General features: G+C 48.9%; 1 protein-coding gene across 4 annotated transcripts in view; it reads right to left on the bottom strand.

The window, feature by feature from the left end:
- LOC105690283 (homeobox protein prospero) overlaps positions 1–23,130 on the bottom strand; it is an 85,444-nt gene that overhangs the window by 7,966 nt on the left and 54,348 nt on the right. For all 4 annotated transcript variants that reach the window (XM_012407958.3, XM_012407968.3, XM_020854319.2 and 1 more), the window contains 3 exons: positions 16,356–19,656; positions 15,789–16,259; positions 14,061–14,215 (listed from right to left, as the gene is read on the bottom strand). In XM_012407958.3, coding sequence (XP_012263381.2) covers positions 14,061–14,215; positions 15,789–16,259; positions 16,356–18,968 — 3,239 coding nt within the window. In that variant the 5' untranslated portion in view covers positions 18,969–19,656. The remainder of the gene's footprint in view (positions 1–14,060; positions 14,216–15,788; positions 16,260–16,355; positions 19,657–23,130) is intronic.

Here is a 23,130-nt window from a genome sequence, read left to right as displayed (position 1 = left end):
CACGTCATTTTTGCCGGTGAGACGACGCGCGTGGTCGTCATCACCGACATACATACATATAAAATCGATCGCAGCTCGGACGATGCCCGGCGTACGCGTACGACGGGACCGTATCGCCACGAGTACGGCGAGACTGCGGGGGGATGAGACGTAGGAAGCGAGGAGCGCAGGGGGGGGGGCAGCAGGGGGGCAGCAGGGGGTTCTTCGGGACCATTGAAGAGTGAAACCGCTCAAAGCAGCTGCCCCCCTTTCGGATGGCTCTAGCTTTGAAAAAGTTACCCCTCGCACTCTTAGGTGTATCGTCGGTGGTAGACGGACGGGCGGACGGACGGGTGGTTCTCGGTGTCGGCGGTGCCCCCGGTTTCTAGAAAAGCGGATCGACGAATCCTACTGGCTGAGGGCGACCGACTGGCCAGATGCACACGCCGGGCTTTACGCACACAAAACGTGCGCCTCCGAAAACCCCGAGACCCCGCCGATATACCTACCTACCCACCACCCTGCCGTTGCATTGTGAGGCACGATACGTTGGCGCGTGCTGCAAGGGGCACCGAACTATACACCGAAATACGAGGGAACGAGAGAAAAGGGGGACAGAAAGACCCCTTGGAGGTTCTGAACGTATGTCGCGTCTATGCGGAACGACGACGTGCGAGGACTTTTACGTATTGGTGCGTTCTCCTCTACCTATACCGAACGATGTGTGACGGCAGAAGCTCAGAAAACTCATTGTTACCCGCACATCTGCCGCCCAGGGCGTAGACCCTGAGGAGTAGAATTTTCGAATCACCGTTCACAAACCGAGCCCCGATTCCCCCTACCCGAGTCGAAAAGTCTTCGAACGAAATTATCCGATCCATCGAAAAGGCGGCGAAATTTTTTTTCCGAAAATTTTCGCGTTCGCCGTACGAGTGTCGAAATGAGGGCGGGAGGGGGGGAGGGGAGGGACGGCGTCGCGGGATCGCTCACGCGACGTAACGCGCGGTAGTCATGATTACTTGATAAGATACGAGCGTTACTGAAAAAACCGAGCGCCTCCCCAAGGTTCTTTGCGTCAATCCTCTCTTCCCCTTTATCTCCATTTCCCATGATTTCTATAATATGCAATACGCTGGCTTCTTTTTTCTTCTTATTCCTTGGGTCCGTATAGGCGGTGGTAGCCCACATTGAACGAAAACCGCGCGATACTTCGGTGCACATCTGTCGTTCCCATATGTAATATACGGATTGTGCGGCGGCGGCGGCGGCGGCGGCGGCCCTACATATATATCTGTACGGTACTAGTGGTTCATACGCGCGTGTAATACCCAGTGGTACGACAATGAAGTAGTCAAGTCCTCCGCGCATCGGGTGAGTACACACTGTACGCCGCCGCCGCTGCCGCCGTTGGTGCATAACGCGCGGTACACACGTAACACGTCGTCGTCGTCGTCGTCGTCGTCGTCGTCGTCGTCGTCGTCTCCCACACGTGCTGCCGCTGCGAACCAGCGAACGATGTGTAAGGGAAGGGAAGGGTACGAAGAGGGGAAGAAAGGGTTACCTAGGTTAGGGACTCGGAAAACATCCTTTGTCAAAAACTCTACCGGGATCGTTTCGTCGGCCGCCTGCACGAGTCCGCCAGAGAAGTGGAACAAAAAAATGGACGAAAAAAAAAAAATAAATAAAAAAAATAATCAATATTACTTTGTTACTCGCGTACGCCGCTACGTGTGTACGTACGTTTTATCCGATGTCCTGCCGACCAACCCTCCTCCCCCCCTTCACCCTCCGTTCTTCGTTAATGCCGAAAACTTACAAACCGTCGGTTGTTTCGAGATATTTGTTATACTCGATCTCCGTTCGGAGGAGAGGATAACCGGAGGGATGAAAAATGACAGTTTCTATTTTCATTTTTTTACTCACCCCTTCCCCCCCCCCGAATAAACTAGCGAAACGATGAATCGTTACTTAAATCACGGTACCCTCCTAGAACTGCGTCCGCGGTTCGCGGGGATCGATTGAAAGAGGAAAAAAAATGTAAAAAAAAAAAAAAAAAGAAAGCAGAAATTCACAAAACAGAAAAAAAGAATGGAAGCAATACAGGGAGTCACAGAGAATAGAGTGAGGCATGAGATCATCGTTGAAGATCCGATCTATCTTTCCGTCCGTGTATTTGTCGTGGGGTGGAAAATATTCTACGATGTATATAAGAGAGAGAGGGGGGGGGGGGATGGCTGCTGTACCTATATAGGAAACTTTTAGGGGATGATCGTCGTGCCGGAGACGAGAAAAAAAAGGGGGAGGTGGATAAGAGGGGCGACTTATTCGTACGCGACACTGGGGCAGTAGGTTATAAGGGGGGGGGTTGGGGAGGGGGTTGGGGACACGCGAACCTAGGGAACAAACGTTAGACCGATTTTACTCCGGCCGCCCGTAACCATCGCGTTCAGGGGGGGGGGGGGGATGCGAGAAGATGAGGCGACGCACCCTAGCTTGGGGTTGATTTTGTTGCGTTGCGTTGGGGACGCGGAATACGTACGCGCGTAGCTAACGCGTGTGCGTGCGATACAAGGATTTGGTAATAGTAAATAGGATTTGCTAGACAACTGTTGAAGTTTGAGGACCATTGGTGAAAGTCCCCCGGCTGTGAGAACCCGAACGTTGAATATTGCATGGGATTAAGAGAGCGTGATGATAATTTTTCGAGCTCGATCGAAAGCGTCCGGCTTACGTTCTTTTTTTCCGTTTCGACGGTCTTTTTTTTGCCGCGTCGAGTCTCGCGACTCGTACGAACGTTCGTTCCAACTTATTCTAGTCAGAGTCTTGCGAAATCGTAGTCGAGTAGCTAGAGTTCCGATTGTTTAGTCGTCCTACTTATCGCCCGTATTTCTCCGTTCGGGCTAGCTGCCTAAGATACAGAGACACCGATAATCACGAAGTTTCGTGATGACGACGTCGACGCTTCCGAGGAGAATACCCGCATGAGTTGATACATTCGATTGCTTGTACCAGCGGCGGCAACAGCGGTTTTACTTTGTCGTTGTGGTCGAAGGGGGGGGAAGGGGGAAAATACGGCGATGCGCTATATGGGCGATTTGCATAGGACACCGTAACCAACAATAACTCCGTATCTACCGGTCATACGTGTAACGTAACGGTGCAATCGAAATTCAAGTTAAGTCAGTCGAGTTCCCCCCCACCCCCCTCTCCGTATCCGAAACGCGGTGGAACGAGAAACGAAAGAAATTGACGAAAAAATTACTAAAAATCCGCTGGCGCGACTTCCGAACATTGACAGCTTTGGTATTTGACGAAAAAAAGAGAGAGAGAAAACAAAAAAAAAAGGAAAAACAGAGGACCTTTGAAGAGCACGTAACGTCCGACACTTTTGTCAGTAAAACGATACCACGCGCGCCGTAAAATTGCCTGTTACCGGGGCCCGGGTATCGGATGTCCAGGTGGTGCTGCCGCTACTGTTCTTCGACCGAACTCGTTTACTTAATTAGAATTACCTTGGGCTCCGGAGTTCCCAGGCATACGGTATTATCCGTTTTCTGGAGCGAACGGAAATTAGAATCGTTGTAAAAATTGTGAATCTCATAGAGATTTTTTTCTTCTACAAAAATAATAAAAAACTCGGAGATTAAATTTCAGTATTTGTAGGCAGATACGCGCGGGGTGGTTGGTTAGGTTGTCTCCTTTCTTTTTCAGGAATAGCGATAGCGCCGCGGCATCGGGGGCATCAAATTTCACGGAGTTAAAATCTGGCGCGGGTGGGTGGCACGGTGGGTGGCAGGATGCATAATTTGGTATGTGTCGCAAATACACGCGTACGAATGCACTTTGCAATCTGAATTTCGCCGCGTCTGTACCCCGTCAGCGCGGAAAACCGGGCGGAGGTTTGATGGGGTGGTAAACGAGCGAAAGAGAGAAAGCGAGGAAAAAAGGAAGAGACGGGGAAATAGGAGGAGAGGAGGAGAGGGGGAGAGGGGCGAGCGGTGCCCGCGGATTTACAGGACGGGGAGGGCGGCGACTCGGTAGAGAACGGATGAAATTGGAAGAGAGATGAACGTAGGGGTAGGATGGACGGTGGTGCAGAGAAAGGTTTTGAAACGAAATCAATTCAGGATAGCCGGTAGCCGTGCCCCGTGCCCCGCGCCGGCCAACCTTCGCCGCTCTCATTCCATCCGCTGCCTCCTTCGTGCAGAACTCGCTCCGCTTTTCTGCCCAGCAACGTCGGCGCGGACGTTGCTTGTCCAGGTACGCTGCCGCCGTGCTGCCTCTGGCTACCGTCCGAACGATAATTTGAACCACCTACCGCCCACCCCCGGACTCCACCGTCGCCCCCGCTAACTTCCCCCCCGACATCGTCGTCCCTCTCTCGTTCGCCTTTGACTCGACACCATCGGGATAGGTGACCCTTTTCCTACCGGAAAAATCTCTCGACGCTCTCGCGTATCGAACCACGAAATTGCACCGGAATGGAATTACGGGGGGGGGGAGGGGGGAGGAAGGTACAAGTAGGCCGATGCAGGTACAGATGAATTACCGCGTAGGACCATCCGGTCGCGGATTTCGGAGCAAAGTCGCTGAAATTGTAACCGCTGCGGACTCGAAACGTCATTTTTCTTTCACCCCGGCCCCCGAGACCCGAGTACACGCGATTTGTTTCTTCTTTTTTTTTTTTTTTTTTCACAGTTTGCCAGATGAAAGTCTGATACACTTTTTTTTCTGATGGGTCAATAGTTTTTTTTTCTTCCACCCTTTCGTCTGCCTGCCCCGCGGATCGGAGGAGGCGGGGGGTGGGTGGTAGGTAGCCTCTGGGTACCGTACGTGTGTGTGCCCGTTGCCGCTTCTGCGCGTAGGTGGAAGTATGGTGGAAGTGTATAAATCTCTATTCTTTTTATTTCCAATTTTTTTGCCTTTACTTCTTTTTCCCGGGCCCCCCCCCCCCCCCCCCCCCCCCTATCCCTCCCCCTTCCCTGCCCCGCTACGTTTCCATCGTTTTTTATTTTCTGATAAACTGTTTTTCACCGGCAGACGCAAATTAAATCTTCCGTGCGAAGCTCGAAGAGCCGAAGCTGAAGCAGAAGCGCGAAGCTCAACAGAAGTGGGAGTTCCAGTCACTCCCTTCGTCCCACGATCACCCTCCCCCCCCCCCCCCCCCTTCCCTCATCCCCCGACCAACGACGGATACAAAGCCGATTAGGGCGGGACAGTGAAGCATTATCATTTCACATTTTTCGCAGCGTTGCCCGCTCGAAAATTCCCCACGTACTCTTCGTTTACCTCCCCCTCCACCCCCTTCACCCCCCGTCGAGTCCGCGTTTTCAACTCCCGAGGATCTACGCTGGATAAATTTTATCCTCCCCCCCCCCCCCCCCCCCCCCGAGTCGCTTCGATTTTTGTGCACGGTGTTTATCGTATACGACTGATCGATTCGCGTCACGATTTCCCCAACGACCGGTGATCGTAATTTTTATTATTTTCTTCCCTTTTTTTTTTTTCTTTTTCTTCTTTTTCTTCTTCGTTACACGGCGATCGTTCGCGAATACGTTTAATCTTTGTTACCGACTGTACCTTGCCACCGCGATACGGAGGCCCGACCCACCCCGCGTATATATTAGCCTGCAAGTAGCGGCTCATAGCACAGGATTAGCCTTGCAGTGGCGATGCTTACATCCCCTGTAAAGTCCTCTCTTCTCTCTTCTTCCTCTTCTTCATCTACCCCGAAACCTCCCCCTACTCTCTTTCCTCCCTTACTGACTTTACCATCCCCCCCCTCCCCCCCCTCCCTCTCGCGGCCCCCCAGACCAACCCTTCTCAACGACGATGGCTCGCGTTATTCCTCCCGCGATAGCCCTGCGGCCACGTTAGCTGCATTGTCTCCGGCTGTGCCAATACTCCCTACGAACGAAAACTCCCTCCCCTCCCCACCCCACCCCACCCCACAAAACCGAAGAGTTTTTTCTCTTCAGTTATATTTACGTATCGAACTACTTGGGGATGGAACAACAAACGTATTTTTATTGGTTTAATCGAAGGAAGACGCGGCAAAGTAGAGAGAAAAGAATTTCTCAACGATAGAGTTTTCTTTTTTTTTTTCTTACAATTAGAAATGGGGGTGGTTTATCGATAAAAGTTGCAGTTTTTGTTACCCTCGAAAGACGTAAACGCGGTATCTCGCGGGCGTTGCACATTGGTGGGAAAATAAAAATTAAAAAAAAAAAAAAAAAAAAGAAAGAAAGAAGAAGGAAAAAAATAGAGCGAGAGGGGTGGAGAAGGAGAGAGAAAAGGGAGAGAAGAAAGAGTAAGGCTCGAAGGGGATGGGAATAGGAATGGAAAGGGTTGATGCCTAGCTACTTTCATTGGTGGTGGTGGTGCACCGGTAGAGAAGCGGACGTGCAGCAGCAGCAGCAGCAGCAGCAGCAGCAGCGCACGGGCAAGAGGGAACCAAACGCCACTAATTAGTGCCAAGAACGTAATTAAGTAATTTTTAATTAAGTGACTGCCGTTTACCCGCATAACCTCCACTGTGCGCCGCGTGGGGCGGCGAGCCGGCTGGGGTATAGGAGATAAGGGGGGGTGCGTTGCAGGACGAGAGATGTTAGCCAACTCCTCGCACCCTTCGAGTCCAGGGTGTTTACACGTATGTACCCGCGTGTATGGGAAGATGCGGAGGAAAAACCGAACGAGAAAGAAAAAAAAAAAAAAAGCGGTCTCTATTCCGCTGAAAGAAACGTATATAAATATCACGTACGCTGAGAAACGCTCTTCGTCGTCGTCCCTCGGATCGGGGAGCGCGGATGTAACGAATTGAAGATATCGCACCGTTGATAATTCCCTCTCGTAATCGGGCTCGAATCATACCTCTCCCCCTCTATTTCGTTCGTTGCTCCGGCCGAGGATTCGGCTCGGTCAGAGAGTTGGCGGATTCTTATTGAATCTTTTTTTTTTTTTTTTTTCTTTCGCGTTGCATTCGGGCAGGGATGGGTGGGTGGGGGTGGTGGTCTCTCGACTCCGATAGGGGTAGGTCGGCACGGCAGGTACCCACCTACCAAGCAGCTACCCACCTAAGTACCTATGTAGATGCTTACGGGAGAGTCGGCGGTGGCAGGGTGCAGCCGTCAGCAACGGTACCCAAAGAGTTGCCACTCCATTGTGCCGTGCACTGAGTTTTTAATTAAGGAGCTGCCGAGAAATTCTCGAGATTCTCTCGCTCCTCTGTACATTACGTATACACCTAGCGGGTAATAAGTATGGGCACACACACCCCTGTATATATACCTATGATATTACGGGCACGCTTATAATCCCTCTCTTCTCTCTATAAAATGTTCGTGTTGGTCGGACGGTTGCAAGGAGTGCAACCAGAAACGAACGTAAGCGCATGGACTTACTTTCTTTGTAACGGAGACGACGACGACGACGACGAACGGTAACTTTTGCCGCAGGTATATAAGTCGGCACCGAGTTTCTGATTTTTTTTCTTTCTCGCGTTTTTTATTATTATTTTCCTTCTTCCACTTCGGGGTTTTTTTTTTCATTTTTTTTTTGTTTTCACCCATTTTACCCCCGTTTCTTCTTATATACCGGCGCTATTCCGCTGTCGCTGTAGTTTTGCGCTCTACTCGTACCCGCCGGAATTACCTTCCTTTTCCTTATTTCCTTTCATCACCAAGAGCCTGGCCAAGGAAAAGTCCGGCTTGGAAAAATTCACAGCGCATCGCCTCAAACCACCCTGTTGAATATATTTGTTTTTGTTTTTGTTTGTTTTTGTTTTTGTTTTTTCAACCCTCTGTTATCGTAACAACCCCCCAAAGAAGAAAATTATTATTATACTTTTTATTTCATCTCCACGTTTGTTCAATGTTTCCTTCAGTTTTCAGCCAGCGCACTACACCGTGCATCCGCGTGAATTTTCCATTCCTCCTCATCTCTTCGTTTCTATTAATATATCAAAACCTTGAGCAGGTTCTTTCTTATCTCCGTTTCTTTATGAACGATCGTGAGATTATTATTTCGTATTTCTTCACAGCCAGCCAGAATCCCGGTAATAATAATACCGACAATGAGATTCAACGGCGGAGCGCGCGGGTTGAGCGACTCGCTTTTTAAGCTTAAGACTCATATGAACGCACCAGCCTTTGGCTCACGTGGAGAACCACCTACGTACGTACGTACATTATATACCCACAGCTATAACGTAACCACAATGCACCGCGAGCACGCGTGTCTTTTATACAGAATAAGAGAGGCTTAAGTTTTTTAAACGAGGATTTATTACGGAACTACCTACCTAACTACCTGGTGCGCTTATATGCAACGCGTTTCAACACCGCGCGCAAACTTCCCACTCTCTGCTGTTTAATTTTTTTTTTTTTTTTCTTTCTTCTTCTCTCCCATTTTCTTTCGTTCTTTTTTTCCTTCTTTTATCCCGTTGCTCTTTTTTTTTTGCACCCCCCCCGCCCTCCTCCCTCCCCCCCATGCACCCCTTAGTCAAAGTCTAAAACTACGCCGAACGTTATAAAATCCACCCCTTGTATCATCCTCTTGTACGTATAGGCTGCGTTGTATGTGTATAGGTGGGTAGGTATAAAGCGGTATCGAAACTACGAACGTGTTCATCAAATGCACTGTTCATATATCCATCGGCTCAGATTTTTAATCGAAAGGGTTTCTCTTTTTACTCTTCCACTTCTTTCCCTTTTTCATCATTCACTTATTAAATCTGTTCGTACGAGAAAGTGAAAATAAAAAAAAATAGAGTAGAAAGTTTTCCAGATTATAATCGTCTTCTCGTATAAGCGTGCTACTTATGTCAAACGTTCCCAGCATCGAAAATAATAATTCATCGGTATGCAAACATGTGACTACACACGTATACGGCAAAGGGGAACGAAGAGATTTCTCCCCCATCCTAATTTTTTCCCGTTTTTTTTTTTCTTGTTTTTATTTTATTTGAAAAAATTCTTTATCATTATTATTATTATTATTGTTTTTTGTTTTTATTGTTCTTCAGTCTCTCTAGTATTGTTTTGTATTTCTAAGGGAAGGGAATAATAACGTGGAAATATTCGGGTGGCATTTTTTTAGCTCAGTAGTCATGCATGGCTGGATTGTTAATCGAGGGGTGGAACGGGTTCGGGTTTGGGGGGGTAATTTTCTCCCTACCTTTTCCTTTCTGGGAGAGAAAAAAAAAACAAAAAAAAAAACCAAAAAAAAACAAACAGGAAAACAAACCTTGGCTCGCATTTTCTCTACCTTGTGTCCCTGCAGGTTATTCTCACAATGCGAGAAAACCGCGACGCCGCCGTTATACTTGGCAAATGCTTATGGATTCTGATTCCGATTCCGATTCAGCTTCTGCTGGTGCTCGCGCTCTTCTACCGCGCGTAGGCTATTCCTACCTTTCAACCTACACTACGTATGATGCGGAAGGGCCAAAGCAACCTGCTGGGTGGCATTAGCAGCCGGCAGTCGTGAGTCGGTAGGAAAAATAAGAGGTAAAAAATATTAAAAAAAAAATAACGAAAAAAACAAAAAAAAATGAAAAAACGCACCAAGGCGGAGGGGGTGGTTGGTTACGTTATGGTCTGAGGGATGCCGGGCGGTCTAGTAGGACCCGCCCGCGTAGGCTCTATAAAACCGTACGTAGCGGATACGCCGGTGTGTGTTTGCTAAATGGCCCTCGCTCGGCACAATCTTGCGGGATTAAAAAAATGCACCGAGAAAAAACAGACCGAGAGAGCTGCATGCGGAGGCTGCAGCATCACCGGCATCGCCCTCCCTTCCTCCCTCCCCCCCCCTTTCCCCTTTTACTTGGCAACCCCTGCTGGAAACGTATGTGGAGATTGCCTCTCGAGGTTCTCGTATAGGTAGGTAGCTAGGAAGGTAGGTAGGTAGGTAGGTAGGTACAACGCACGCCGCCCGCCCGTTTGTTGTCAAGATTCCGCCGCTAAATTGCGCCGCTTTTAATTGGATGCCTTTTCCTTTTCCTTTTCCTTTCACTTCTGTTTCTTTTTTATTTTTCTATTTCTTCCTCTGTGTATTACCGTCCAACTATAAAACCCCGCGCGCCCGTATGCATGTACACATGTCGTACAAACGGTCATTCTTACCGAGAGTCTATTTCGTTATATATTTTCGTTCCTTTTTTTTTTTTTATTTTTTTTTTTCTATTCTCAACTCGGTAATCGCTCGGTCGAATATTAAAAACTGATTATCCGAATCGGTATCATCGGTAACGTGTGGAAAACGCGATTCGCAGAGGTACGGAAGGGTTTGTTCGCGAGAGGAGAGAGGAGAGGGGGGAGAAAAACAAAAAAAAAAAAAAAAACGGAAAGGAAAGGAAAACGACGGTAATAATATATGAACAATAGGAATTGAAGAGTCGGAAATTCAGCCCCCTTTTATCCCGCTACTCCACCCCCTACTCCTCCTCCTCCTCCATTATACGACATAAAATTCCTTCCATCTTCGGATAAGATCTTTCGGTCGCGTGTCCTCGCGTGTCCTACCGTGGGATCCGATAAGGCGACAACCCCTGCCACACCGGGCGACACCACCTTGCGGAGCAGACCGTCCCACCCCCGACACCCGTTTCGTACCGCCTTATTTCGCGATGTGGTCTACGGAACGCACTCATCCATCACGAAAGCCAATTCCATTATATTTCATTCTATACGTGTATTCCATTAGATTCCATTACATCACTTGTACAGCGGTAATACCACCCCGTTTTCCAGCCATCGCCGGGCTACGGGTATAATATTTATTATTTATTTATAAGCGGCTTAGATATAGAGGTATCGTGGGTTTTTTTTTTAATACCCCTTCCTCGGAAGCGGCGAATCATTTTTCTTCACTTTACACCGTGGCTTGTTTCGTCTTTTTGGTTGATTTGTTTTTTGCTCGTGGTAAGGGTTAGTTGCGAAGGCCTGGTGTGTATGGCTAGCCGTCGACCCGCGCGGGTCTTCGAGTAGTCTATGTGAAATTAGGAAAGAGTACACGGTGGTATTACGGAGCTGACCAGTGTTTCGGAGCGCGGCACGGTGCGTCGTATGGGTACCCCATTCACCCTTCTTCACTCTTCACCATCGGCCCTCGAGTAATTCCGCTTTTCATCGACCTCTGCAGCGCAGCCTTTCACAACGATCGCGTCTTTCGGTTGGCCCCGCAGAGAACCACCCACCCCACCCGTTCGACCCCCACCCCACCCCCACTCACCCCTTTCGCGTTTCGCGTTTCGAACTGTTCCTACGGGGGATGAAAATTGACCTCTGCGCATGTTTTTTGCCACCGATATAAACAAGCCAGAAAAAATAAATGAACGAATAAAAATAATGAATAAATAGATGAATAAATGGAAAATAAAATCGAGTACGAACATAACGACGAGAGGGGGTTGGTATAGAGGAGGCGGCTGTGTGCGGAAATTCGTGTTGGGAAAATTAGTTTCTCGTTATCGTTCGGATTTTTTTTTTTTTTCTACCCTCTACATATTTTAAGTGTCACTGCGCGCACGTGAGGAGGTCGCAGGTAGTCGAGTATCGGGCAAATACGGTTACCAGGTGGACGAAGAATTGCGAACGATGGTCATCGCGGTTGTCGGCGAGAAACGAGGGAAATAAGGAAACGAAGGAGATTGGAAAAAACGGGGGTTGAAAATTGAGCGGGTAAAACTAATATCCATACCGTTGAGAGTTTCGAAAAGAGAGATAGGATCTTGTCGCGAGCGATCGTTCGCGTTGGGGTGAAATAAGATAAAAAAACGAAATAAAAAAATAAAAAAATAACCGAGAAAAGAACATCGGAAAGAGAAGCATAAAAATGATATAAGTACAGGTGTAGAAAGGGAACGCGTGTTTACTACGACATAATTGACAAATATCAAATATTATAACGCGGAGCGAACCTCGTCGACAGTCAACGCGACGAGAGATTGAAATTACCCATGGAGAACTTTGTAGTTTAGAGATAAGGGGTCGTGCCGACGAACGACGTGAAAGCGTGACTGAATAAATTCGATGGTTAATTAATTATTAAAAGCCAACCGTATACATATATATATATACTATCAACCGAGACATTCTAAACAACACGATATTCCCTATTCGTACGATCGTTCGCTTCGTTTTTTTTTCGTTTTTTTATCATTCTTTTTTCTTTTATCAAACCGACCCGGCGAACTCATTTTTTAGATTCTTGCGTCCGGATTAGAACGTATCATATTTATAAAGTTTCTGATCTGGCGAATGGATAGAAGAAGCGAAAGAAGTGACTGTACAGGGGTGGGATAAAAGAAATTAGGTGTGTAGTTTATTTTATTTCCCTTTTTTTGTACGACGCGTTGTCCTGATATCGAATTAAATATTTAGCATCGGAAAAGTAGAGCTAAAAGTGGGCGGTGGGGGATGGGGTGGGGGATGGGGGATGGGGTGGCGGTTCTCGTGACAAAAGTACAACCGCACGGTGTGTCTCTCCCTGTCGTGGTTTCTGGTAAACCTACGACATAGGATAATGTCGGTCGACATTTCCGCATAGGAAGCCGTGCATTAGGATATCAGATCAAACACGCGTACGCGTATACGGTATATCCGAGAAAATAGGTGGGCAGGCAGGTGGCTGTCGCACCAACCAGAGAAAAGCCCACCTTACGTGATTAGCCGCAAGGAGAAAATATACCCCCCCACGTGTCCGAAGCTTTGCCCGTAGAAAAAAAAAATGAACGAGTAAATACGAATGAACGAGAAATAAAAATGACGACGGTTGAAAAAATATTTTCAGAAAAGAATTCACGGAGATCTGACGTAAAAAAAAGGGATGAATTTTGTTCGGTCGTAAGCCGCATCTCCGCGCGTATACGTGTACGTGCGAGTGAAAAAGTTTATAAAATTTTCAAGGGAGGGCAACGCTGGAATTGTTTGACTAGGAGGTATTCAAACGTCGGTTGTTTGTGGGAAAGGGTTACACAGCTAACGTACCGCTTGGCAAAATAAAAATCAAAAAAAAATTTATTTTATTTTCGTCTTCCCCAAACGTCCAGTAAAAATTGCATCCGTATTCACCGGCACCCCCCCACCCACCCCGTGTCTGCCGTTATATAGGTTTCTGATCTTTTTTCCCTGGATGATTCTGATTCTGATTTTGATTCCGATGCCGCTGCTGCCGCTGCCGCTGCTACCGCCTCTGTGCTCGCGGCTTCTCTCTGTGGTGGCCCCGACACAAAGCTAATTATCGTAACTTGACGGTAGAGTGGATATATTTCGGAAAATTTTGTCGTGTCGGCCTCCGGCGACTTTCTCATACCTCGTCCCGCGTTAGTCACTCGTCCAACCCTTTCCCTTCGTAAAAACTTTTGTTCGACGTTCGTAAAATACGGCCATCCCTCGTTTCTCCGTACATACGCGTGATTCGAGAATCAGAAAAAATTATTCGTCATCGGATGACGCTCGTTCGATTTCATTTTTTTTTTCGAGAACTCCGCTCGACTACGCGTACGATGATGAATTTCACCTCGGCGGTACGCGGGCGTTCAATTTTTCTATTTTTTTTGTTCTTGTCTCGCTTTATTTTCCTTTTTCATTTTCGCCGTACTTATACGTGTAGCTGTAGTTGCTCCGCGTCTCTTTCTCTATCTTGGATCTTTTCCGCGGCTACTCAAGCTAATTATAATCAGGCTAATGCCCGTCGTCCAGTTTCTCGGACGCTAAGGTATGATCGCGATGGTTCTAACTACGTTACCGTACCACCGACCACCCGTTTCACCGTCCTCTCTTTTCTACTCGCACACCTGAAGTCGCCGCGCTCCCGGTTACGGGGGGGTAATTAAGATCCGGACACACCCACCTAAAACCGTGACACTCCGTCGTCCGCCCGTTCTAACTCTTGTCCGAACTTCGAGGGAGTGGTCAGACTCGAACACACTACTTTGCATTAAAATGTCGTACGAAGATGTTCTTGGCGATAAGATTTTTTTTTTTATCTTCGTGACTGCCTCTACCGTAGATTACGTACACGTGGACAAATTGGACGAATCCGCGACGCCATAAATGTTAGAATGCAAATATTCGACTCACCTGAAGTTGGAGAACCACTTTACTAGCTGGGCGGTGTTGTTCTTGTTGAACCTGATGTCTGGGAAGTACATCTTTAGGACAGCGGATGAGGGGTATCTCACCCAGAAGAACATCAGCTTCGCTTTACGCAGGTGCATCGGAGTCAACGTCGACGAGTTCACCGTGGTTAAGGAAATACTTGGATGCAATCAATGACAATTTTCATATACTGTTAATGACCGTTCGTTCGTCGCTTTCCCTTCTTTCTCATCGCTCGATTCAGGCTCTCGGCCACCGAATACACATGTAAAGTTTGTTTGGTATCCTATCGATAGAACGCTTCGGATTTCACTAGGAAAGAACCACATTTTTAGTAACCGGATGCCCCGGCCGATTTGCTCGACTAGTTTTCCTGGCCCGGGCAGGAAGTGGATTTCGGGGATCCGAAGATTTGGACGAATCATCGTTATCCTCATTATTATTATCATCTATTTATTTGGTGTGTGTTTTTTCTTTTTTTTTTTTCGATACCATACCGGGGATCAGCGATGAGTTTATCTCTGGTTTATACCGCGTGTATACCGTAAAACGCGACGGTCTTCGGGGTGTATTTTCTGAATAGCTAAGTTTCTTTCGGTTTGAAAATTGGATTAGAAATCGTACAAGCTGGGCAAGTCGCGGAATAGGGATCTGATATCCAAGCAGGTTGACCCACGATTGGCCGCAGTCTCAACGGAAGCCTTACTTTTTCCTTAACGGTAATGGGATCTCCCGATGTGGTTTCATCGCATTCTTATTCGCTTAATCCCCGTGTTTTTCTCTCCTTTTGTCTATAATTTCTCACTACATCGATGTCTGTACGTCCGTCTATCGGTTCGTCCCGTTCGTCTTTCCTTCGAATCACTGCACTATTGAATTTCCGAAACATTATACACGTTCCGATATCGTTTTTACTTATTTCGGTTCTCAGGGTTGTTGACGATAATTCCCGAAACTCTTCCAGAAACGAGGGAAAAAATGAAAATAAAAAAATAAAGATAAAAAAATGAAAAACTCCCGCCGCAACGTTGGGGCAGGCCCGATGAATTTTTCCGTTTTGCATCGTTGGTGCGTTCGTCCGACCTACCCCATGATGAAATAGCGTGTGCCATTGATTTTATATCAAAGGAGTGTAGGGTGGAAAAAAAATTTAATAAATAAAAACGGAAACCCGAATGAAGAGAGAAAGATGGAGAGATGAAAAAAAATAAAGACGGAGCTATCGAACGTTGGGGGCGCGTCTTTTTTTTTTTTTTTTTCTTTCTTTTTGTACCGCAAATAGCGTCAGTGGAAAGTAAAAAGTGACTTGGTTTTCATTTTTTCATTTTGTCTTTTTGGAGAACTGAAATTTTCAACGACCCTACGCGGAGATTATGTTGGCTCAGGTGTTTCCTAAAGTTTCTAGCCGACCATAAACTACTTCATAGGTAGCGAATTCACCCCGTAACGAACTTCGCGGCGAACTAATCTGACGTTTTGGACTGTTCTCGTAGCCAGTCCTTGGACTCCTCAATATTCCCCCTCCCTCCCTCCCTCCCGTCCCCCTCGAAAAACTCGGAAACAACCTTTCGCGATCCAAGTTTCACGTTATCCTGCCGGTGACCGTTCATTTCGGCTCCTCTTCGTCAAAATCCACCCCGACAAACTCTACGCGACTAGAAAATTTTTCCTACCGCCGTATTACCGGCAAATAGCATTAGCAAAGGATATTGTAGGCTGAATTCCGTCGTAGCTGATGTCTCCCGAATTGCAATCGCTCCCCCTGTCGTTACTGTCCATCCTCAGTTGACCGTAATCCGGACTTCCATGTTGCGCCACGGCAAGAAGCGCGGGGTGAAGCATCGCCGGTGGATGAGGTAGCGGGGGTGAATCCCTGAGTTCAACGCCACCCCCGGGAGGACTAGCGGGTAAGTGATGAGGTCCCGGTGGCGGTACCTGACCCGGATGGCTACCGTGATGATTGAAGAATGGTGAATAGGGTGAGAACACTTGACTCTCGTGGAGACTGGGATTTGGTATCGCGACGCTCGTTGGAAGCGTTACAGGTAGCATTGGTGGGGGTGCGTGGTACGGTCTCGGGGGTGGCGGAGGTGGCGGACTTTCGCATCCGACCTGAGGGCTGTTCGCCTCGTGGGCCAAAATTCGGGACACTGTACGCGGTGTGATCCTCGTGTCGGTTACCTGAAATTTTTCATCGGAGTTCAGTCGAGGACACCCTTTTACGGTGCGCGAAGGTGTTCGAATTTCACGAGCAGCGAGTACCGTACGTATACTGACCTTGTGGCGTTTTTTCTTCGGCGTCATTACGAGCGAAAGAGCCTCGTTCTGCTCAGCGTCCCTGCTTTCCCTGTCGTCGGCGTTTCTCATGTTGCAATACTGTTCCCTTTGCTGTTGTTCCCTTTGTTGTTGTTCCTTCTGTTGTTGATGTTGTTGTTGGGCCTGCATAGACGCCTGCATAGCGTATATCGAAGAAGGTTTTGGCGGTTGAAAAATTGAAGTGCCTCTGAGGAGTGGAGGGAGTTGGTTTATCTGGTTGAGGTTGTTCTCCATTGGTCCTGAGTGCGGTCCGTGGGGTCCCAAGGGTCCGATTTGCGGAAACCCCGGTGGCTGAGAAGGTGGGGGTCCGCCGTTTAAGGCCCCCCTCGATCCGTTTGGGCCACCGGCCGGTTGGGGTGCTGCTCCTCGATCTACGACCTTGGTGCGCGGTGATTTCCCCTCTAATAATTGACTCGCCAGTAGGAGGTCCTTATTAAGTTGTTCAGCCGCTGCGTGAGCAGCCTCGCACTGTTTGCCGATGTATCTCCTCTGCTGAACGAACCTCGTCACTATACTGTCTATTAGGTTTGTTAACGACGAAGTTATCTCCGTCTTTAGAATGTCAGCGAGTCCCTCGAGATCGGCTCCGCTCATTTGGTTCGCCGATGCTCCCGCCGAACCTCTGAAGACGTTCAATCTGTCCTGAAATTCTTTATGATGCTGTATCGGCGTTGACATCTGCATAGGCGTCTGAGGTGTTCCAGGTGCTGTACTCGACGTATCCTGTCTCGGCTGTGATTCTCTCTGTCCGACCGGCTGCGGCGAATTCTGCTGTTGTTGTTGTTGTTGCTGCTGTTGCTGCTGTTGCTGTTGTTGCTGTTGTTGGTGTTGATGTTGTTGTTGCTGCGCGTGTTGCTGATGATGTTGTTGCTGTTGCTGTTGTTGTTGTCTAACGGCGGCTTCTTGGTGTTGTTTCATCCTCTCGAGTGCGGCGTGTTGTTGTTCAAGGTACATTTTATGTCCCATGTACATCGCCGCTGCCGATGCGTGCGGGTGTTCGGATGTCAGCGTTGGCAGTCCGTTGTACGGTGGAGGGTGGGGACGCGGTGGTCTCGGAGGTGGTTGGGGTTGTTGTTGGGGACTCGTTGGCGCCTCGGCACCTTCTCCGGCCTCGGCACCCATCCTGCTACTGAGCTGAACGTACTTCTGTTGCATTTCAGCCAGCTGCTCCTGCATGGTTCTAAGTTGCGATTTGAGGGCATCTTTTTCAACCCGTTTTTGTCTTATCATGGCGGGGTCTTCGTCCTCGTCGCTGTCCTCGTCCTCGTCCATCATCACGTCGACTACGCCATGCTGTAGGACGTGATGGACTTGCTGCTGTTGGGGGTGGTAAAGTTTACGCTTTTTACAACCGTTCACCGGTGTCGGTTGCAGCGCGGGACTGCACCTCATCGTGCTCACGATGTTTTCAACCCTCGCTCTCTTGATCTCGGTCGACGGGGAGTTGGCTTCCGTCTTCGGTACAACTGGACAAGGTGAATGGCTTGGACTACGTTTGACACTCGGTACTTGGACAACCCCCGCGCTTCCACCGGTGACCACGACACTCGACTCTTGAAGCTCCTCTTTCACCGACACCGAGACCGATCTGGGTGCCGATGGACTCGGGGGTAAACTCTGCTCGCAGTCGCTACCGTCGAGATTAGCACCGGGTTCCATACCAGCCTCCGCGAATGCCTCCTCCATCGCTCTTGCCGCGGAAGCGGCGTCTTCGGCACTGTCCTCGGCATCGGCGGGCATCACCACGTCCCGTTCATTGTGATTAGATGTTAACATGTTACCGTCAGCACTGTCTTCCCCACCACTTTGCACCGTACCCAACGGAGCACCACTCGACCTACGCGCACTAAGGTCACTATTGCCGTTCGTAGTCTGTTGCTGGGAATTGTTTTGTTGCTGTTGTTGCTGGTGTTGTTGCGACTTGAGCATATCCGCACTGGTGTTGTTGTTGTTGTTGTTGTTGTTGTTGTTACTGTGTATCGAATTGTTATTCGTCGGTTGTTCCGGTTGGATCGAAAGGGCGGCGAGCTTTCTACCCTGCAGTATGTCGCGGAGCATGTGTTGCGTTATTTCGGCGGCGGTGGCTGGATCGTCGCAGTTAACAGCACCGGGCTGAAGACTCGACGCCGAGTCCATCCCGGCACCGGTCATCACGTGGCTACCCTCGGGTGGCGAATTGCCGGCGTCGCTCGCCTGCTTGACCTGCCTGCCCAGCAGTTCGTTTAGCATTTTGGCGGGGCCAAACCCCGGTGTTCCAAAAAATCCAAAGGCAGCGGCGTGCTGCGCGGAGTGTTGGCTGGTGGGCCCCGTTACTGCTGGTAAATGTGCCCCTTGGGCTCCACCGCTCGGTATATGCTGGGGCCCGCTACTAAATATCGCTCCGTAAAGACCGCCGCTCAAGAAGGACGGACGTGAACTGAAGTTTGGAATACTAGAGTAGCTGTTGCGCGGTTCGCCGGCGTCCACGCGCTGTCTGGTGCGCTTCTGCTTCTTCAGAAGCTGCTGCTGTTGCTTGCTATCCGTCGTTGCTCCGTAGAGGGCGAAACAGTCAGTCTCCTCCTCCGATGACATCATCGGCCGTCTGGTTGGTCGGCCCCCCGAAGGCCTCCTTTCCTTTCCCCGCCAGGGCTTCTTTAACCCCCACCCCGTCACACTCGATAAGCCCCTCCGAGCTCCGAGCCCGAACGGCTGCAAACCTCGTCTCCTCCGACTCTCACCCCTGGGTCTCTTTTTTTTAACCACCCCTACCGAGCAGACCCGCGTCTCTTTCTCTTTCTTCTCTTCCTTCTCCTTCCGATTCCACCTCTCTCTCTCTCTCACTCTCTCACTCTCTCTCTCTCTCTCTATCTACCTTCCACCTCTCGGCTCTCCGTCCCTCTTCCCGCTTTCGGAGAGTTCTCCCGGTCTCTCGCTCGCACCTGCTTTCTCTATCCCCTATTCCTTTCCCCACTCCTTGTGACGGGGGGTGGACGCTTGCAGCTGGTGATGTTTAGAAACTTTGTGTCGTATCGTCGTGGACTCTAGGTGATTCAGAGGTATGAGGTTGTTAAGGGTTGACGACGGCAAGTACGAGGCAGGAGGTCGTGCCTGTGGACTTCTGCTGCTCCCGCCTGGGAGCTGCATCCTTCGACCTCGCCAAAGGGCTAATCGCCCCGCTTCCCTCTTTTCGCCTACTAGCTCTGACCTGCTCGTCCGAGAAATGTCCACTTTCCTCTTCTCTCCCGAAAATAACGAAAGGCAATTATCGCGCCGCTTTGTCCCTCTGCAACAGAACAATCGGAAGCACACGCACGTATCAGAAAACGGTGCGATATCGCAGCTATAGATACATCGTATACATTGCACATTACAATCTACGATATCGGACAAACTTCCGATCTCTCGTCAAATAATTCAGGGGCAGGAATGAGAGAAAAAAAATTTACACAGCAAAGCGGATTACTTCAAGCAGTTTAAAAACTTTGTTTCCACTTTATTAATTCCACCCTACTCACAAGACACTATTCAATATGCCATCAACTCGCCGTGGCCAGGGTTACGCGACCGTAGGAAAATTGCTATATATGGTGTATCGTAACCGATGTCCAATACCTTATTTAGCGAGCAATATTCCGCCAAGAGCCGTACTCTCGGCAGGGTGAAATAAAAAAAAAAGGTAGAAGAAAAAAAGGAAGAGGCCGCCGACTCGCTTCGCGTTCTCGATCGATAATTAGCGAAAGAGAAAATAATCGATAGTTTGTTCCGGTTTGTGGACTTTCCTCACGTACATCCGCGAGTATCCACAGGGGGAACGGGGGCGCTTTACGCGGGGTAAAACCCCTCGGTCGTCTTCTTATTGAACTTGATGAGAAATTTTCCTTCTCTCGTCTATAACCGCACGGCCCTGGACTTTATCGGTTCGATTTATTTATCAGTTTACCCAACTCCTCTATATCTACCTAATCCATATCCACCATATTTATCCATCCATCCTCTGGCCGTTTATAATGACTTCGATATCAGCCCCCGGGCCTTTGAAGCCTGTGAAAAGTCTCGGCGACTTTTTTTTTTCCATTTTTCATTTTTCATTTTTTCATTTTTGCCGCACCATGGCAACAGATTAGATCCTCAGCTGTATCGACTTTATTGGCCAAATCCATGAAATTCACTCTACACTCTACCGCGATATTAGATTATCTGCGACCAGAAGTAAAAGCTCCGGCGATCGTGAAACATTCGGATCAGTGCGGAGCAACTGGCTGAACGTTTCACAGCAGCAACAGCTGAGCTGCTTAAGCCACCTGCCCTCTTTTACCGCACCGCTAAGGGAGTGAGGAAAACCGAAAAATCCTACCGACGATTTCTTCTCCCGTCTACTCGATCGAAGGAAAACCTGGTGTTTCTTTGTTCGGTGCCTGTTCGAAGTATTCGGACGGTAACGCGATGATAAAAACATCGAGGTGTTTAGCTCCCGTGAAATTCGTAGGGGGTTTAATCGTGGGGGTAAAGCGACGTTGAAGTCGTCGGCGGCATATGGCCGGTAAAATTTTTCAGTTTCCTAGATAAGGTCGGTAGTCATAGTCGTCGTAGTCGTCGTCGTCGTAGTCGGGCACTTATTGCCCCGTGGGGGAGCTTCGAGGGGGTCCTCACCGGGGCTTACGGCACCTCCGCGCGTCCCTGTTGCCATACCTCCCGTAATACCATCATCGTCATACCGCGGAGACAAAAGGTGCGCTACCGGAAGTGGCTTCGGGAACCTACGCCTCCTCCTTTCCGCTCCCTTTCGACCCCCTCTTATACTCCTCCTCGAACGCTCGTAGTTCCCTGCGGCGACACGTCGGAAGTAAATGTGAAGGTAATTACCTGCGAGCACCCACCCGCGGTACACTGTACGGTGTCCGGTTTTCCGGTTGTCCGGTTCGCAGCTCGACCTACGAACCGCTAGACGATAGTTGACTCGCGTACGTGCGCGTCAAATTTCTACAGGTAGAAACTTGTATAAATAGAAAAGTACGGGACGCCGGTACACATATGGGTACATATTTGTCAGGTAGATTGTACGCGGTGAAAAATAAAAAGAGTACGAGATGATGAAGAGAGATAACGTATCCCTGTATTTCACTGCGAGTACGGTAATTTCAGCGGTTCGCTTCGGAATATATTAAGTAAAAACGCGTGAACTGCAGTAAGGCGGGAAATTACGTTCCGGGGGATCACGACCAACCGCACCTACACTCACTTCCTATGCGTCATATATACACATATATAACTATATGGAATAAAGTAACTTGCTTTCCCGTCTGTTTTATTAACGTTTAAGGACGGCAGGTGACTTGATTTCCGATTACGATTAACTCGGACGGCGTGCTTGCACAGCGAACCGCGATCGATAGTCTCGTAAATTTTTCTCGTTTCTTCCTTTTTTTGCTCTCCCATGTGCGGGCTCGAGCGGCGGGTCCGTTGAAAATACGAGGAGAGAGCCTCGGGCAGCTCCTCCGTTCAAGTGTTAGCGTCTTAATTACCGCGGGTGCGGCAGCTTCGTTTTCTCGACCCGAGAAAACCGCATCTTCTAATTACCGCATCTACAGCTATACTAGACGTTCGCGGGGGGTCACGGATGCATTAAATATCTAGACGCCACCGACGTACAACCGCTGCTGCTACTGTACCGCTACTGCACCGCTGCTGCCGCTGTAGCACCAGAAAGCATCGGTCCTCTCTCCTCACTCTGGTTAAGAGCTAGAGGAGAAGAAGTCATTAGGTAATTAGGTCGCGTCGCCAAGAAGATGTATAAATTGGTAAAAATAATTTCAGTTTCTTTTTTTTTTAATTTTAATTTCAATTTTTTTTCTCTCCCTACGCGTCCACGTATCCCACGACTCCGGGCATCTGCTCGTTCGTGGAGCTCTTCGTGGCGATGTAAAAAAAGGAAAAAAGAAACGAAAAAACCGAAAAAAAAGGACGCGAAAGACTGGCCCACGGCCGAAGGAATTACCTCGTGCAGACCCCCTGAAAAGCTCCCCTCCGAAAAAAAAACCGGAACTAGAAACTTTTGAACTCACGCGATCGGAATTCAAACGACCACTCTTTCAGGTAGATGAATCGCAATTACGACGATAGAGTGTGTACGTAGGAGGAAACGCATATGCCGCGGGTGATCCGACCCCCGTGTATACCCCACATGGCGTCGTCGTACGCGTTCTGCACCACACACTTCCAACGTAGATACAAAGAGTGGTAGGAACGATAGTCGTACATATGCATCGGTATTTTCTGTATCAACCTAGGAACAGAGACCCCCCCTCGTCCGTCATGTGGTCAACGACGTTCGCAGGGGTCGTAAAAAAAAACTTCGGGGTGGATAGCATGGGAACCGACGCGGGGGCAGCAGTCCGTGTCACAAAAACTATGGAAATACTCGCGGTAATATTGAATTAATTTTTATCGTACCCACCCCCGTTTCGTTATAGCCGGTGTACGGGTACGCATATATTCCGTCTGTATTTAACCGGTTCATCTGCGTAGCGAGGCGAGCGTTCGTACGCAACCTATAGCGTGTGTACAGGTATGATGATCGGACGTACGTACTACACTGTACCGTGCCAGGGAATTGCTGGAGGCGCGCCGCTTGCGGAGTACGGTAGGCCTAGCCGTTAATATATATATATGTATACGCGTACGTACGTACGTACGTACGTAGGTGAAATACATTCGCGGATACGCGATGTCGATGTGAATGTGTGTGGTATAGCCGCGC

The sequence above is a fragment of the Athalia rosae genome, chromosome 3, assembly GCF_917208135.1.
Source record: "Athalia rosae chromosome 3, iyAthRosa1.1, whole genome shotgun sequence".
NCBI classification, from domain to species: domain Eukaryota; kingdom Metazoa; phylum Arthropoda; class Insecta; order Hymenoptera; family Athaliidae; genus Athalia; species Athalia rosae.
Note: the sequence above shows the minus strand (reverse complement) of the source record. Positions and strands in the feature narration are given on the sequence as shown.